The 18,779-nt window shown below is 45.3% G+C and overlaps 1 protein-coding gene across 4 annotated transcripts in view; it reads right to left on the bottom strand.

Annotated features, from left to right (window-relative positions):
• Positions 1–18,779, bottom strand: part of TMEM208 (transmembrane protein 208) — a 63,815-nt gene that overhangs the window by 31,640 nt on the left and 13,396 nt on the right. Inside the window, exon 2 of one of the 4 annotated variants that reach the window (XM_078669213.1) lies at positions 11,336–11,461. Coding sequence is in view for 1 of the 4 variants with exons in the window: in XM_078669212.1 (XP_078525338.1) it covers positions 9,810–9,815 (6 nt within the window). In the remaining 3 variants the exon portion in view is untranslated. Of the gene's footprint in view, positions 1–2,642; positions 3,019–3,078; positions 3,597–9,809; positions 9,967–11,335; positions 11,462–18,779 lie in introns of those variants that run through there. The other 3 variants (XM_078669212.1, XM_078669215.1, XM_078669214.1) reach the window with 3 other exon arrangements.

Genomic DNA, 18,779 nt, shown 5'->3' with positions numbered 1-18,779 from the left:
CTGGGGCATGAAATAGGGGTGCAAGGAATCACACCAAAAACTGAGAACGTAAGAGCAATTTGTGACGCACCGCCCCCCACTAGCAGAGAAGACGTCAGATCCTTTTTGGGCATGGCGGAATACTATAGTAAATTTGTCCAACATTTTGCAACAAAAACCCACCACATGCGACAGTTGACAAGGGAGAAGACGCCATTCAACTGGACGGAAGAAACGCAGCAGGAATTCGAGAGTGTAAAGAAGGACGTGGTAGGTGCGGTACCCCTACAAGGGTATGATCCCCAGGGCCGCACAGTGCTCACAACGGATGCCAGTGACAAAGGACTTGGCGCTGTATTAATGCAGGACAGAGGTCCAGGACTGATGGAAACGTTGAGTTTTGCATCACGCACACTGAGCGACACTGAAAAGAAATTCAGTGTCATAGAAAAGGAAATGCTGCCCGTGGTGTGGGCTATGGCAAGGTTTCGTCAATTTCTATGGGGTACACGATTCCAGTTGAGAACGGACCATAAACCATTGGTGAAAGTACTAACCTCAAGTGGGCATGCCAGTGCCACGCCCAGGATAGCTAAGATGACGCTGAAGCTGTTGGAATACAGATACGACGTGGAGTATCTCCCGGGCAGTAAGAATAAAGTAGCTGACTATCTGAGCAGAGCGGCAGCCATGGAACTGGCAGCGGATGACGAAGAAGTTGGAAGGGAAATGGTGGCATTAACGGAGGACCAAGAAAGGGTCATCAGCAACCAAGAGTGGCAGGAAGTCTATGAGGAAGACGGTGACATACAGCAGGTGAAGGAGTACATAGTGAAGGGTTGGCCGGAAAAGAAACATCTCGATGAGAACATGAGGAAGTATTACGAAATCAGGGAGGAACTGTCTGTTGACGACAAGGGAGTGTTTGCATACAGAGGAGACAAGGTCATCCCCCCCGCAAGAATAGTGCCGAGGCTACTAGCAATACTCCATTAAGGACATCTGGGGATTGGAAAGATGAAATTACGGACCAAACAAGGATACTGGTGGCCAGGAATGGATGAGCAAGGGGAACGGCACGTCAGAGAATGTGCACAATGCCAAGAGGCCGACAAAACACTCAAACCCTTAAGGCCCGCGTTGGGAAAGTTCGAATCCCCGAGGAATCCGTGGGAAGAACTATCCATCGACATCTTGGGTCCAATTCTAGACAGACAGGGAACTCAAAAATACGTGTGTGTACTCATAGACAGGTACTCCAAGTGGCCAGAAGTGATGGTGGCAGAGGTGATGGACACAGAGACAATTGTTAAGTTCCTCAATGACACGTTTGTAAGGGAAGGGATCCCCAAATCCATATTAAGTGACAATGGACCTCCGTTCACCTCAGAGAAATGGAGTAAATTCATGGAGAGAAATGCAATGCTGTCTAAACACACGTCCATTTACCACCCGGCCGGGAATGGTCTGGTACAGCGTTTTAACAGAGTGGTGATGGGGTCAGTACAGGCGGCCATAATGAGTGACAAGGATTGGGAGAAAGAGATATGGAAGATGATATGGGCTTACCGCATCACACCCACCGGAACAGGATATAGTCCGTTCCAAATATTGAGGGGCCGAGAACCGTTCACGAGGGACAACAGAGTGTGGAAGGAAAAAACAGTGACCAGCCAATGGTCCCCAGCGGTAGTTCATGCCAACCTGGAGAAAGCGCAAGCAGTGTATGCCAAACACTACAACTTACGCAGGAACGTGAGAGAAACAGGACTGGAGAAAGGAGAGTGGGTGAGAGTCAAGCTGGCGACACTGCAAAGGAAGGGAGACAGCAAGTATAGCAAACCGCTTCAAGTCAAAGAAGTGTATGACAGAGCGGCTCTGCTGAGCGATGGCAATGTGTGGTCGCAAGACAGAATGGCAAGGTGCAATAAAATAGTACGATGGGACTCCGGTGAACAGGAGCAGGGAAGTACAGCAGAATTTGAACAGGGGGCATAGCTCCTCGACCTGGACATGGACACAGGAGGGGGAGAATTGAATGAGGAGCAAAGCAGCAACATGGACCACAGCAGAGAATTGGAGAGGAGCGATAGGAGATCGACAGGAAGACTAGCAGAACCGAGATTGGGAGAAGGAAGCGGGGAGACTCGAGAGAGAGAGAGAGAGAGAGAGAGAGAGCATGACCACCCCGGTAAGACGCACCCGAGGGGGGAGAGCGGTGGTGAGACCATCCAGGTTCCAGGACTATGACATGGGCGATGGACTATAGTTTTCTGTTTGTTTCATTGGTTTCATTGGTTTAAAAAGGGGAGATATGTAGCGTTAGCGCTCTAGTTGGCGCGGGCAGCGTGATGACGCTGCACGCCCGCGGCCATGTTGGCGATGCGCGCGCATCGCGGGGAAAAAGAGCGCGAGTGCCGGAGCCGGAGAGTTAGCGGCTCGGCGCTCTCTGATGGGAGTTTAACGATACATAAATCCTCGAACCACATAGCGTCTCCTGTCTTCATTTGGGAGGAACCATGAACATTACAATAAGCAGCTTATTTCCGAAGTTCACAGCTAGTTCACAGCTTATATTCCTTTGATGGGAAAACCATAAGCGCAGGGTAATGATCTTGAAATTAAACTGCTATAAGACTGTAGAGATGCATACGCTCTCTTACCTTGACATCAATATATGTGTCTACTTCATGGCTTCAGTTTCAGAGACAGGCCGTCATTTAAAGCATTAGCGGATGTATGTGCAGGCAGCCCCTTCCACTTTGAGGGTTTCCTTTAATTACTCGGCGGTACTTCAGAAGAAAAAGAACACATACAAAATATGGCAGCTTTACGTCGTGCGCCAAGACGTACTGAAAGTCCTTCTCCGGCCTCACGCTGGTAACTAGGCAACAGGGGAAGCACAGGAAGGCGTGTGATGTAGTGCACGCTGCCTCTCCACTAGTACCCCTGAAGGTTCTACAACGTCATCAGAAGAATAGTTCACTCAGAGAAGAACAGATTAGCATGGACACTCGGAACTCCCACGCAGCAGGCAGGCAGTCAATCAAACAGGCAGTAAGCAACGGATAGGAACTCACCAGGAAAATAGAAACTTACTCGGGAACAGTGGTTAGTAGAAGCTTTCTAATTTTCCTTAATCGCGTTTTGTCAACAGCTGAGATGAGTGACTTGAAAGGTATTTTACACAGTTCTCCGGTTACATGTTTCTTCTGTTTAAGTTGCTGGCAGCATATGGGGAACACTTATGACAGATTTCCTCTTATCTTTGTTAGGAGGCTCAGGTTACTAATTGCCTTTGCTCACATTCCTGGCGGCAGATGAATAATACTTGTGGCTGATTCTATATATTTTTTTATTGTTTAGATTCTTCCATGGTTGGTTTCTTCTGATTGTCTGGCGTTTGACAGGTTTCTGGATTATTGTCTTTTCGTTTTATCCAAGTTTTCTCGTGTTACTCAGGTTACTAAATGCTAGTATTCTTGTTTCTTACTGCAGTAGGATGGCACGCAGCCTAAGGTTCTTGTTTCACTTATTGATATATTTATTTATTTATTTTTCCTTGAGGCTAATTTCTTCAGGCTTTCTTGCGTTACGAATGATTTTAATTGCTTTTCTCTTGTTACTAGCCGCAGTTAGGTGGGTTCTTGGTTGTGAGGTCTTGCTCATGCTGCGCTGTTCTTCTTGGTCTTCTTCTCTGGTCTGCTCCTCTGGTCTGGTCAGCACAGAATGTCGCCAAAATGTTGTAAGTAGATTAGGTAAGCAGAAGGACACGTCTCCAGGTTATTACGATAGAGTTATTAAGATAGTACAGCAGAGCAGTAAACCTCACAGCTGACCAGACCATCAACTGCCAATGCTGGAACCTTCACATACAACATAGAACACTCTTAGGTACTATGGGAGGTTGGGAAGATAGAAACACTAAGAAAGGACTACTGACACCAAGTAGCCATATTGAATGAAGTACAAATATATAACAAAAGGCACATCGAAAGAAGTGTGTACGGATGACAAAGATGCAGAGGACTTCGCGCTATGGGAAGAAACGTGCTCTCCGACCCCGTCAACTCGATTGGTGGTGCGGTAATTTATAGATGATAGGTTTAGATGGGGCAGTGTTGGTTGGGGTGGAGGGGGAGAATATTGTAAACAGAAAACGAGTGAGGGTCTCGAACAACAAAGATTGTGTGACTGACTGAAAAATGCCTCATTGAAGATGGTACACAAGTGAGGACGAACAGTGGTCTGTCAAGAATTATACCGAGATGTATCATTTTTGGAGGCCGAAGATTCCTTCTTTATGAAAATGTTGTTGATTGTGTGATGACCGGCGATGTGGGGGCAAGTTCTTTCTCTAAATCTTGCCAACACTGGGCTTCAAGCATCAATGATTCAGTTATATGAAAACAACCCTAATAAAGAGATATTACAAAAAAACTGTGTTCATGCGCTGATGAATAGAGCCTCCCACCATCATCAGGGGTGTCCTGAAGCAGCCCAGCCCCACAAGTTGAAAGTAAAGGTGTGTACCCTGTTGATAGTAATTGGACACAAAGCAGGCAAGAGCACAATGGGCTGCAGAACGTAAAATAAATAAATAAATAAAATAAAATAAAATAAAATAAATCAAATCGAGGGATGGTAAAAGAAGGGACCCACTCATTTCAACTATAATGCTACAAACAACAGGGCCAGGGTATCGAATGAACCAAGAACAGGGCAAACAGCTGATGCAATAAAGTAGCTCTGTGACTCATAAAAACATGGACATTGATATAGGGTATGTCAATTCACATTTAAAATATGGAAACCAGCATAGTTATGCAATTGCAGCACATTCTTCAGCTGGGCACCCTTTACTGTGGATTTAGAGTAGCAATCCATCGAACTAAATAAAATATAAATGTTATTTTGTTGCCATTTTATTGTTTATTAGAGACTTAATTCAGTCTTAAGATTAGACTAGTTTGTTCAAGTTAGTGTTATAGTAAATATAGTGTATATTAGCTGAATGTTCCGTTTGCTCATCATGGCAACACCATCACACCACTGACGTATGAAATTCCTTATTCTTAATAAACTTATAATACATGAGATTCTGCAATTCTTGTAGAAAAACTAGACTTTAATTTCTTTATAATATAAAATGTGTGATGCACCCAGTCATTTATTATAAAGATAATACTTCAAAATCAACTGTAGTAGTTATTACAGTTGAGCTTTGGTGTCACAATGCCTGCTGCTAGACTCAGCAACCGTGGGGCAAGGGAGGTCAAGGAGCGTAAATAAAGTAGCTGTATAAAAAGAGTGAAAACAAAACATTATTTTTCCTCCTTCTGCTCTGTTTTTCCAGCTGTACAATGACAAGCAGAAAGTAGATATTTTTGGTAACATGTTTATTTTTGGCACTCCTTGGCAGTAGAGCAGCAAGGGGGCCTCCTCCCGCTCCTACCTGCTGTCTCTGGTGGTAATTCGACCCACTGCTCTACAAAGCAGCAGTCGCTGGCGGTAATCGGCGGAATCTCGCCAGCACCCACCCAGCTCTTCAATGCAGCCGTCGCAACAGGTGTAGCTACGCCACTGCTCCTTGGGCAACTATAGAAAAGTTAAAATGTTTCTGGAAGTTTCTACTTTAAAAAATCATTGTATTAAACTGGTTCTATTATTTTTTTGCAACAAAACTCCAACAGCTTTTTGTGAAGCATTTAATTTTGCACTAGAAATTCTTTTTTTATTCTTCACGTTAGCAAACATGAACTCTTTCATATGAAAGTGCTACCTGGTAAAGATTTAAGTGGTTTGTGGGAAAGGTGATGTGTAACAATGTATAAGGGATAATGTGCCCACTGCCATACACTATAAGGATATTTGTAGGAAGGTGCCCCATTTTGATATGGTCTCACCCACTTTTTGCCTGGTATCTGAAGTAATTTTGTCATAAGTGTACTGGTTCCTGCTATCCGGAGCCTCAGTGCCAGATCTCTTTCCCTAAAACTGTACAATAGTACCCAGATTTGGCAATACCTTTCGCAACCCCTGTAAGTCCCTAGTAAATAGTACCCCTGGTACCTAGGACAAGGAGGCTAAAAAGGATATCTAAGGGCTGCAGCATGTATTCTGCCACCCTAAGGGATCCTCCAGAACCAACAAGCAAGCTGCCATTGCAGTCTGTATGTCATGGTGCAGAGAAAAGTGAAAACACGACATGGCACACCTTCCGAGTGCCATGCCTGCAGACAGTAGAGGTAAGTCACTACAGCAGGCTTTAAAGCCCTATGGCAGGGTGCATTATACTACACGTGTGGACATATCTGCATGAGCAGATATGCCCCTCTGATGTCTAAGCTGATTCTTCAATATTACAAGTGAACAGGGGTTTTGAGTACATGTGCTGGGCACTAGTATTCAGGAGTTCCCCAGCTGTATAATGGCTTCAGTTAAAATCTAAAGATGTTTGGTATCAAACATCTCATATTAATAAATCCACGCTGATTCCAGTGATGGATTTATTAGCACATGCACCAACAGGGAACCTTAGAAGTGCCCCCTGAAAACCTACCGACCACTAGTGTGCTGGCTGACTGGTGTAGACCAATCTGCCACCAAAGGCAGGTTTCTGACCTCCAGCAGGTGAGAGTATGCACTCTCTGAGGGCAGAGACAATACCTGCTCCGGCCTGAGGATTTTGTCACCTTCTCCAAGCAGGTTGACTAAGTGATCAACTTATCAGGGCAGGAGGCTTCAAAGGCCTCTGCCGCCTTTGACATGGGACCCAAGGCTTCCCCAGACAGCAGAAATGCCACCCTTGCCCCATTTGGCCCCAGGACCGGTGGGAAAATTAGCTAGTCAAGAGCCAGAATACTCCAGTAGTAATTGAGCGTGCTATAAACTCATAAGGTTGGCTACCTGAGGTGAACACAATTTTTAGAATTCCACCATCTTAATTTTGGTAGAATAAGGCTCTCTGGGTCAGGGTTATGCCCACTTCCCACAGGAAGTAATCATATAGAGGATGTAGGCACTCTAAAGGCGAGTAGCCCATTGACTACTACCTGTTACTCCCTTTAACACCTCTAAATTGAGTATTTAGGTGGCACTCCTGACACCAGAAACCTAGATTTGACGGATCAAGAAGAGAGGACAAAGAAGAGCCGCAAGAAAGGAAGAGGGGCTGTGGACCTTTGGCGCCAAACCCTGCCTGCCTGCACGAAGTCTCGACAATCATGACCAGCGACTCGTCCTGCAGCTGACCAGCTTCCAAGAGCCCTGGGAGACCCTTCGCAAATTGCCAGCAATCTCCATTGTAATAGAGTTGCCGCGCCACAGCACCCCAGAAGAGGTACTTGTGCTCCTGTAGGTCAAATCTGTTCCCCCATAATGTGAGAGGACACCACAACCAACTAGAGCTGCACAGTAACTGGACCCCTTGCTTCAAACAAAGACCGCGAGAGTCCAGTCCGGACTCCAACGACACCAAGCAGCCGTCAAGGGCGGTCAGCATGGCAGAGACCCACTTCCAGAGTGTCCCAGCTGTCCTCATTTTGCACCCTCAACCGGCGAGACAGACAACCACAAGGCCGTAGGATGCACAGAGCCCAACTAACTTTTTCACTCTGCAACCCAGCCCGGGTACCGACAAACTGACCGGGCTCCCTTGTCCCAGGAACCCTGTGACCCGAGCCCCCGGTTGAGAGCTCACAAACTTGTCCCCAAGTCCCCCCTGCAGCCTTTTTCCAGGTGGTCCCTGCCTTCTTTTTACTGGCATGGCACACACAGCTACCAACCAGACCTGCTTCTCTGCACCCAGATGCCCCAGGGCAGGTAACGAGTAACTGCTGGCGGTACTTTGGACCTTGGCCCCCTACGACCCTAAGTCCTGAAGAAGACCCCCTGAAACAAGCCACAAATAACTATATGCAAACATATGCCTTTTCTCCCTTAAGGAAGTATCACTGCGTAAAGGAGCAGCGTGTGTGAACTTCTCCGCACACTCCACTGGCTTCCAGTGGCAGATTGGGTCAAATCTTAATCCCTGGTCATTGCTCATTGAGCCCTCTACGGCCGTGGACTCGCCTATTTACAGAAGCGGTTCTCCTTTTATGTCCAGCTGAGACAACTGCGTTCTTCAGCCCTCCTTCTAGCTAGGGTGCCCGTTTCATCCGCCACAAGCTGGGCGACAGCCCTCTGGCTGTTAAGGCTGCACAGGCTTGGAATGCCCTTCCATTTCTACTGCGGAATACTCAAGACCTGTTAGCCTTCAAGAAACTTTTTTAAAAACTCACCTGTTCCTGTAAATGATGGTGGTGTAGCTCAGGGACTCGTCTTGGATCCGCGCTGGGACACTATTCGGAGTAGCAATTGCGTGCTATAAGAGCACTTAACAATAACATTAAAGACACCTTGAATCAAACTATTTACATGTCTGTAAAAATTCATAACTGCAACAGTATTTACTTGATACATTTCTTGGTCTCAAAATGTATATAGAAATAGGACTTATTCTTAATTGGTCTTGAGTTTATTCTTGAGTGTGTCTCATTTATTGCCTCTGCGAGTACAACAAATGATTAGCACTACTCTCTGATTGCCTAAACTGCTCGCCCACACTACCAGAAGAGAGAGCATTTAGTGTTATCATTTTTGCCTTTGTAAATCAATAAGGGTTACCTGAACACGCGGGTACCTCGTTTAGGTCCACTATATAAAGAGCCAGCTTTCTACAATATCGTGAGTCACCTTGCAGTTCAATAACCTTATAAAAGAACTCTGCCTTCAGACAGGCGGTAAGAAAGAGGAAAGGGTGCAACAAAAAGTGGATAGTCACGCTCTTGAAATAATTATTTAGAAATAGGTCAGTCCCCATCAAGTTCCACCCGTGACAGAGATGATTACTTTTTGCCAGCAACACCTCATTCAGCAGCAAAGATAAGGTATGTAGCAAGAAAGGTCGGTGCACAGTATATCGAGCTGGGATGCTGCAGGAGGCTCCAACTCTAGAGTCCAGACAAGATGCTCCAATCGATCAGGGAGAGGAAGCATGGGGTGCCCAGGATGCCTTTAAAACAACATTCCGAGCTCTCCTTTTCCAGTTCCACTTCATTTGCCCTTTCTTTGACAATGTGGGTCTTGACCTGAGAAAATCTACTATTTATATATCTTTGTATATAGAGATAACTCTAATCACTAGTATATGCAGTAGACCTGTGTACTCTCTGCCATTCCTATGTGACTCTTAGGAGTATATCCATTTGTATCCCTTCCCTATGTATGTAGAGATAACTCTAATCACTATTATATGTAGTAGACCTTTGTACTATCTACCATTCCTATGTGACTCTTAGAGTATATCCATTCGTATCCCTTCCTTGAGTGCTCCTCCTTGTGTGTACATTTGCAAATTTTTTCTGTTTGTATCTTTCATGAAACGCACGTAAACCTGAGTCCTTATGTATCGCAACTGGTTCTTGTGTAAAGCGCTCGACACCTTCGGGTAATGTTCGCGCTATATAAAATCGCATTAAATAAATACAAATATAAATAAATAACCAAAAATAGAAATGACTCGCATACTATGAGCCACGTTTGCTAGGTCTATCCACCAGTAGGTATTGCTAGGGCATAACTAGTCATGGCATAAGAATTAGAGCTCGATAGGGACCCGTTTCAGCGCCCCATTTTTAAACCTACCAGTGCTGAGCACCGGTAAGACACGACCCACTTAAAGCCGGGTAAATTGAGAATGACAAGGCGCATCGAGCTCGAAGTCTGAATGGATAAGGGCAAGAACGCAGTGTGTCACTCTCTTAATTCTTTCCTTCGGTACTCACCGCCATAGCTCCCGATAAATCAGTCTGAGGGACGACTGACAGCACCAACGAAAGAAACCACCACCTCAGCACAACATGATTTCCCGGCGCACTATGATGATGTCATATCGCCACTCATAGTCGCTTCTCTGACGTTTCTGCAACGCTCTCGCCATTTTCAGATTGAGCCAGTGTCCGAATAGAATGTATTAGAAGAGTATCCCTTAGCAACCGCGACACCAAGTGACACGTTCGTAAAAATCGGATGCTATTGGCTAACTTGTTCAGACTAAGTCGTTGAAAAGGAATTAGATAAAGTAGGCATTCGTGTGTGACCTGCCAGTTGGTTAAACGCAGAATGCCTAGTAGATCCTAATGGTTAGATATCAGGTTTATTTGGCCAGGAGCTGAGGACAGGTGGCACTTATATCTTTGGATAGCCAGGAAAGAGACTATTTGGGGTGGGATTTGTATTGGCTTGGTTGCCACGTTTCTCTGAAACAATCCTGCCATTTGTATTGTGGAACTGCCAAGAGCTGTTAAGTGATTTTTATTCGTAAGATCCTTAGTATTGTTCCGTAATATGGCAATTAGTCCTATGTTTGCATCAAAGAACATTTTGGTATTCATTAAAGAGCCCTCAAATACTTCCTTGATTTCTCCATTAGTTTATTGGTTTTATGTTTATTTTATAAAAGGAGAATACCATAAGATTTCAATTGTTTTCTATTCTTTGCACTGCCATGAACATAAAAATACAGAGCAGTGGCCCCGTTACACATAGGACACACTTTCCCTGTTTACGCCACGGCTCACCTAAAAACAGGGAAAGTGCGCGCTACTACATTGACTGTGCTGCCCCCAGGGCAGCTGCGAAGTTGTGCTGCCCTGGGGGCAGGTCATTGAAGTGAAAGATGGAGCAGGTTTGAATCTGCTCCTCCATGTTTCACTGTGCGGGCAGCACCCTGTCTGCACTTTTAAGGGAGGATTAATACTTAGCATAGTATAGGGAATATTTTTTTTATTTTCACAGCAAAACATTTTTTTGTAAAGTATTAAAACATTTGTGTAGTATACAATTTTTGCGCAATAGTAATTGTTAAAAAAACTGCAGTGTGCAAAATATGCAAAGATACTTATTTAAAAAATGTTGTGCAATATTTGTAAACAGTGTTAGAGGTAGGCAAGTTGTATTGTAACAAAGAGCATTGCAGTTATATAACAATGTAATTAGGTAAGGCAATAAAACATAGCGCTGAGCCACAGTGCCGAGAGCAAAGAGACAGTTCAAAATTTGCAAACATTCGTGACAAGAATTTTCAATTCTATTAAGGACAAGGAGGCGAGGATTATGCTAGTCTCATTTCTTTATTAGAAATGCCCAGCAGCCATGTAAAAAACTACATTACCCAGAAACACTTGGGTCATAACCATAGAGTCCGTACTATAAATAGCCATGTAGACAATCCCACTTCCTCTTTCTTTGGTGAGAAGTTATTCCAGGAGATCAGAAAACAGTACATGAAAGTCAATGTAAAACAGCAAACCCCAGTCCAGGGCAACGGAGGAAAGGCCAGCACTGCAACAGCCGAAGGTAAAACAGGAAACAAACTTCAAATAAGAAGGCAGGAACATCCACGTCGCACCGCAGGGGCGTCACTTGGGATCAGATCCTGAAAAAAGATACAAAGCCGTAATACACGTCCAGTACACACAGGAACATGTCAAAGAAGGGTGGGGAGAAAAACAAGTCAATTGCAACAGTTGAATATGAAACAAGTCTTGAACATTCATCAGCAAGAATAGTGTACAAACAATGGGTGGGATAATCCTCGCCTCCTTGTCCTTAATAGAATTGAAAATTCTTGTCACGAATGTTTGCAAATTTTGAATTCTATTTCAGGACAGGAGGCTCCGATTATGCTTGTTTAAAGCTCCTCCGCCACAACAGAAGCAACAGTAGCAATAGGTTTAAAGTAAAAGGTTTTGAAAACAAAATCTGATGACCAGTCAGCCGCCTTCATAATGTCAAACAAGGTGACTCCCAAAGAGAAGGCTTCAGATGCCATGGCCCCTCGTGCAGAATGAGCCCCAAACACAGACACATCAATGCCAGCTTCCCCGATGAGCCACCGTACCCAACGAGCCAACGTAGCCGGGGTAACGGGGCGAAAGGGCTTCTGCAACGCAATCAATAATTGACCTTGCATATCCGAGCGAAGAAGAGAAGTACTCACCTCATAATCTTTCAGGCATTGGACAATACAAAGGTTAGGGCGAGCAGGAAAAGACTGGTAAGAAATGACCTCAGTACTTGTCTTGGTGCGTCTGGAGAGACGAACCGTAACGCCTTCAGGAGTGAAACTACGTCCAGCCAAGTCTAAAGCTCGGACATCTGACACCCGTTTGCAAGAAAGCAAACACAGTAACATAGTAAGTTTGGCTGACAGTTGTTTACGAGATAATAAAGAATTGATCGGCCAGGCTTCCAAGAAACGTAAGACAATCGAAACGTCCCATAAAGAAACATATTTGGGACGTGGAGGAGTAGCAAGACGAATACCTTTGAGAACTTTAGCCACAAGGGGATGTTCTCCAACAGGTTTACCATCCACATGAAGATGACCCACAGAAATAGCGGAACGAAAGTTGTTCACAGTGCGGTACGCCAACCCAGAAGAAGACAGAGAAGCCAAAAAATTGACCATCAGAGAGACATCAGCAGATGTCGGATCAACTTGCCGTTGAGCACACCAATCACTCCAACGTTTCCATGAACCTCTGTAACGTTTGTGAGTTCCTGGGGCCCAGGCGTTGCTGAGGAATCTGGTAGCGTCCGCAGAAAGGCCCGAGACCGCCCAACGCTCCCCGAAATCCGCCACGCCAGGAGAAGGAGAGAGCCGGACTGAACCAGGGGATGCGGATTTTGAAGCGGATCTAACAGGAGATTCCACTTCTGAGGAAGAAGGAATGGTTTGTTTTACCTTTGACTCTGCTGCCTGACACGAAGCCTCTCCTCGCAGCACAGCGGCCGGGCTTGGCTCCGCCAGCTTCCTGCTTCATCCGACCGGCCGGGCTTTGCTCCGCCGGCCGGACTACATCCCCCAGCATCCCTAGGGGGCAACGAGCACACCTGGAAACAGCGCGCCAGGAGGCGTTCAAATCACGGGCAGGGGCCGAGTTCCCCGTTTGTTTTACCTTTGACTCTGCTGCCTGACACGAAGCCTCTCCTCGCAGCACAGCGGCCGGGCTTGGCTCCGCCAGCTTCCTGCTTCATCCGACCGGCCAGGCTTTGCTCCGCCGGCCGGACTACATCCCCCAGCATCCCTAGGGGGCAACGAGCACGCCTGGAAACAGCGCGCCAGGAGGCGTTTAAATCACGGGCAGGGGCTGAGTTCCCCGTTTGTTTTACCTTTGACTCTGCTGCCTGACACGAAGCCTCTCCTCGCAGCACAGCGGCCGGGCTTGGCTCCGCCAGCTTCCTGCTTCATCCGACCGGCCGGGCTTTGCTCCGCCGGCCGAACTACATCCCCCAGCATCCCTAGGGGGCAACGAGCACGCCTGGAAACAGCGCGCCAGGAGGCGTTTAAATCACGGGCAGGGGCCGAGTTCCCCGTTTGTTTTACTTTTGACTCTGCTGCCTGACACAAAGCCTCTCCTCGCAGCAAAGCGGCCGGGCTTGGCTCCGCCAGCTTCCTGCTTCATCCGACCGGCCGGGCTTTGCTCTGCCGGCCGGACTACTTCCCCCAGCATCCCTAGGGGGCAACGAGCACGCCTGGAAACAGCGCGCCAGGAGGCGTTTAAATCACGGGCAGGGGCCGAGTTCCCCGTTTGTTTTACCTTTGACTCTGCTGCCTGACACGAAGCCTCTCCTCGCAGCACAGCGGCCGGGCTTGGCTCCGCCAGCTTCCTGCTTCATCCGACCGGCCGGGCTTTGCTCCGCCGGCCGGACTACTTCCCCCAGCATCTCTAGGGGGCAACGAGCACGCCTGGAAACAGCGCGCCAGGAGGCGTTTAAATCACGGGCAGGGGCCGAGTTCCCCGTTTGTTTTACCTTTGACTCTGCTGCCTGACACGAAGCCTCTCCTCGCAGCACAGCGGCCGGGCTTGGCTCCGCCAGCTTCCTGCTTCATCCGACCGGCCGGGCTTTGCTCCGCCAGCCGGACTACTTCCCCCAGCATCCCTAGGGGGCAACGAGCACGCCTGGAAACAGCGCGCCAGGAGGCGTTTAAATCACGGGCAGGTCCCTCGTCCCGCGAGGACGCGCGCGGGACGCGCCGGACTAAGCCCGGACAAAGGGCGGGCCCTCTGTGGCCCTCAGTGGCTGAAGTAGGCTGGGCAGGGCCCACTTATTAACATTTTATTTATTTTACTTATTTTGCCCGTAATTATTTTTTGTATAGCACTACATGGTAAATCATGTCAGCTTAGCCCTTTCTCCTTCTACCTAGGCAACCTTTGAGACTCACCTCCATTTTTTCTTATTTTTAGTGTAAGTGGTTATTAATTCTACTCATCGGGACTACCTTTCCCTTTCTATTACAAGCACAAGGATGACTGCTAAAAAGTTACGCTCAGGGAGATTACTGGGGGGAAGATCCTGTATGAAGACACGTTCCAACCCCCTTAGAAACAGGGCTGCCACAAATCTGCAGTTAAAAGGACAATGTCAGCTGTTAAATCTTTGGGAAAAAACCCGGGATAAAGCCTTGTTAAACTCTACGAATAATGCATCTGTTATAGCTTCTCCATCTGGCATACCTCCTGTGGTGGTTAAGAAGGTTCCTCTTCCGTTGAATGAAGTTTGTCCTGGCTCCTTGACTTTTGAGGAGCCTTTTCCAGTGTCTGTTGCATTAACTAGTGTTTTCAAATCCCCTGTCTCCAGTTCTGAAGGCGGCCAACAAAAGAAAAATGTAGCTTCAACCCCTGAAGTATTATATTCTAATGTTCCAAGAGGAGATTCACCGCTAATGGTGGAAGTGAGGGGGGACTCTCATTTATCGAGTATTGACCTGGAGCTATGCGGCCGATACCTAGCTGATGTTTCTTTGAAACCTGAAGAAGCGATTAAGTCCCCTATTGGCGCTACTCCATCTGGACTTTTGCTTTATAGTAGTACCCCCTCCATAAAATCACAAGATATTTCCTCACAGTATAATATATCGAAGAGCCCACTGCTTAACATCTCTGGTATTGGTCCTTTAGGTCTTCCTGGCTCTGATAAATTGGAAAAACCTATTTCTGAATCTATGATTGCATTGGAACATTTGTTGGCATCCATTTTATTGTTACTGGGTAAATTTGTGGGTAGCTCTGATTGTATTTTGGAGTCAGTTACCCAGATATTAAATGTCTTACTATTAAAGCTTCCGGAAAAGGATTGTGATTTAGATCCTAAGGTGGGATTGCAAGGGTCTGAGCCGAGTAATGATCAATTAGTCGGAAATGTTAATCCAGTCCAAAATAAACATGTGGTTATCTCTAATTATGAGCCTCCTCTAGTCCCCACATCTTCTGCATTTAATTGTGTAAGAAATTCTGTTCTCGTAATTGAAGAAGAAAATATGTTGGTTACTGCCCCAGGACTTGAAAAAGAGCTATTCCCAATTTTCGTTCCTGATAGTAAGGTCATAGGGGGTGTTGAAAAAGTAAAATCTGAAAATCATAGAAAGAATAAAGTGACAAAGAGAAAACCAATTCGCAGATATAGAAAAAAAAAGCAGAGACAAATAATTTTTGAAGACCCAGTTGTTCCTGATATAATTGAACTTAATTCTCAGGAGCACGTGCATGGGCCCTTGAGTCAGGAAGTTGCCATTCTTTCCTCTGATAATTTGAATCTCTCTGCAATAAATATTATAAATTCTCCTAAACGTACAATTCCGCCTGCGGGAGTCCCTTCCTTAATTGTAGCAGGTTCAACGATACCTACCCCCGTAGTAGAGCTGAAAGAGTCTGGTCTTATTGTACCTGCGGTTCTTAATCCACTAGCACCTGTTTTTCATACTACTGGTGTTGATGTTACATGGTCTCACCATTTGCCCACAAAAGTATCAGAAACATCTGTTGATACACTGACTTTGGATTTTCTATCATTATTTGATTCTGATCAGCCTTTAAATAGAGCATGGCTACTCAAATGTTTCAAAGGCATAGAGAGTCTAAAGTTAATCCAAACAAATGATATTGACTTAGTTCTTCTATCCGGAACAGCCACCTCGCCTTCTGCTAGGGTAAAGTTCTATTCTAAATTTATAGTAAATCTTATATTACAACAGGCTGATAATTTCCAGCGTAGGGGAATTGATGTTTTACCTGTTTTTTCTTCTCGTAGAGACAGTTTCCCCTATAATAGACTTCCCCAGCAGGGCAATGGCAAAAATGGGCATACTACTTCTTATGACGATTTAAAAATATGGGTATCGAAAAATACTCGTCTGGTGACACATGTAATGCCCCCTCCCTTAATTCAGAATAGTCTTCCAATAGAAGACAATCAGCGGTGGAATTGGCTGCCCGGTGCTTTATCTAGTAAAACCACGGATAACCCTAAACTTTTCCAACATCTTTACCAGCAACTTGAAAGTTATCTCTTGGAATGCCGCCGGGATAAACAGTAGCCCCGAGAAATTACAGTATTTATTCTCTTTGAATGCTAATGTGATTTGCATCCAAGAGACCTGGTGCGCCAGTAGAATGTGTGTAGGGAGAGATTATTTTGTATTAGAGGCGTTGGCTGCTCCATCTAAGAAAGGGCGTGCAAAAGGGGGAATTGCGTGCCTTTTATCTAATAGTTTGAAGTGGAACTTCACCCATTATGTTGATCCCAGCAACTTATTTCAAGCTGTGTCCCTCTGTGGCTTAAGTAGCAGTGGAAACTCTAATTCTTTGGTAATAATAAATGTCTATGTTCCACCCGATGAATGTTTTAATATACTATTGAAGCAAATGTTTTCATATATTAAGAAGATTAAAGATGTGGAATTTCCTCCATATGTTTTGCTGGTGGGCGATTTTAACTGTAAAGTTTCCAATTCAAGCCTAGAGCTATATAGAAATAAATTTAAAGAAGAAGCCCTCTTCATTCCCCAATCCCTCTTCCCTAGTAAAATTAAAACTAATAAGAGAGGGAAGCTATTGTTAGAAGAACTTGCAGCGGCAGAGGGATTAATAGTGAATGGTAGGCTCCCTTCCGATGTCCCTGCCAGTTATACCCATAGATCTTCCCAAAGTGAGTCAATTTTGGACTATGTAATCTCTGATTAGTGTACGTTCTCCTTAGTGAAGGATTTGGTGGGCTCGTTGACACAATTTAGCGACCACAACCTGATTACTATAAGCCTTTCCTTTCTTCCGCCTGATTCTGATCCATGGTCCTTTGGCAGTGACTTAGTTAACTTTCATAGGGACTCTGGTAGATGTTTTTGGAATTTTAAAACCAAGAATGGCCTGGTGGGCATACTTGGTAAAGCATTATCAGAACTGAATGTTTGGCAGGGTTCAGAATTGATCTATTTTGAGAATTTTATGAAAGAGGTCATTTCTGTTGCCAAAAGGACCAGATTTTCTGAGAAAAGGATTTATGTTCCCAGACCAAGTTTCCTTCTAAACAAAGAAATAAATAAATTGGTGCGGGAACAATTTCTGTGCAGATCTATCGAAGTGAATAAGAAAATATGTTTGCTAAAAAGAAGGAGAAACAGAATCAGGAAGAAACTTAGAAAAGAAAAAGAAGACTCACTTTGGATAAAACTTCGGGAGGCCGCTGTGTATGGCAAAATAAGACAATTCTGGTCTCTCATTGGCGAGGGTTGTGGAGCAAGAGTTAGCTCTCTCCCTATTCCCATTGCTGAATTTTCATGGGTTACCTATATTTCCAACTTGTATGCTGGGAATATTGCCATGGTAGTTTGTAAGGAGTCTATTAACGAAGATGTGGTTTTTATTGATTCTCCATCGGAAAAAACTATTGAAATGGCCATTAGGGAAATGCGTTCCTCCGGAGCAATGGGGCCTGATGAACTGCCCATCTCAGTTTTGAAGCAGGATCCTATCTCATGGAGTAAGATTCTTTTCCCTCTATTTAGATCTTGCTTTATTAGCAAAATCATACCCCCTTCATGGAAGGGGAGTATATTGGTCCCCTTATTCAGAAAGGGTGATAGGGATAATCCGATGAACTATTGCCAGATAGCTCTCCTGGATGCTATTGGCAAAGTTTTTGCCAAATGCCTCCTCTTTTTAATAACGGATTGGGTTGAGGTGAATCAGATACTACCCCTTGAACAAACTGGCTTCCGCAAGGGGCATGGTACATTGGATAACCTTACAGCCCTTCAGGTTATTATGGACAAATATATACGAGTTCGGGGGGGGGTGTGTATGCTGCTTTTATTGATTTCTCCACAGCGTTCGACAAAGTTGACCGTCCCTTGCTGTGGAGAAAACTTTTGATTTGGGCATGCCTCCCCTCCTACTTGACTTGGTGCGATCCCTTCATACGGACACTTGGTGCCGAATGTTACAAGGAGGAGAAAGGGGTTTATCACGGGTTATCCCCTCCATTAATGGATTAAAACAGGGCTGCCTCCTTGCACCTCTACTCTTCTCTCTGTATATTGCTGATCTACCTGCTTCCCTTTCTTCTTGTGCTGGCATAGCACCGGTAGTGGGTGGATCTTCTATTTCCTGCCTGCTTTACGCAGACGATATTCTTATCCTGGACTTAACTCCCAAGGGATTGGCTAATCGTCTGCAGGCTCTACATCTGTTTGCAGAGTCCCATTATATGAGGATAAATGCGTCAAAAAGTAAAATTATGTGCATTTCAGGGAAGAAAAAATCCAAATCTGAGAATTTTGGGTGGGCAGTAGGCGGCCAGAAACTGGAGGTGGTTAAGACATATACCTTTTTAGGAAAAATAATTTCCGCTAACTTGAGTGAGAAGCCTCACATTGATAATAATTCTCGTAAAGCCTGTTCCCAAGGCAA

This window comes from Lissotriton helveticus, chromosome 12 (assembly GCF_964261635.1).
Source record: "Lissotriton helveticus chromosome 12, aLisHel1.1, whole genome shotgun sequence".
In the NCBI taxonomy this organism is placed as follows: Eukaryota; Metazoa; Chordata; class Amphibia; order Caudata; family Salamandridae; genus Lissotriton; species Lissotriton helveticus.
This window is presented reverse-complemented; position numbering and strand designations above follow the sequence as displayed.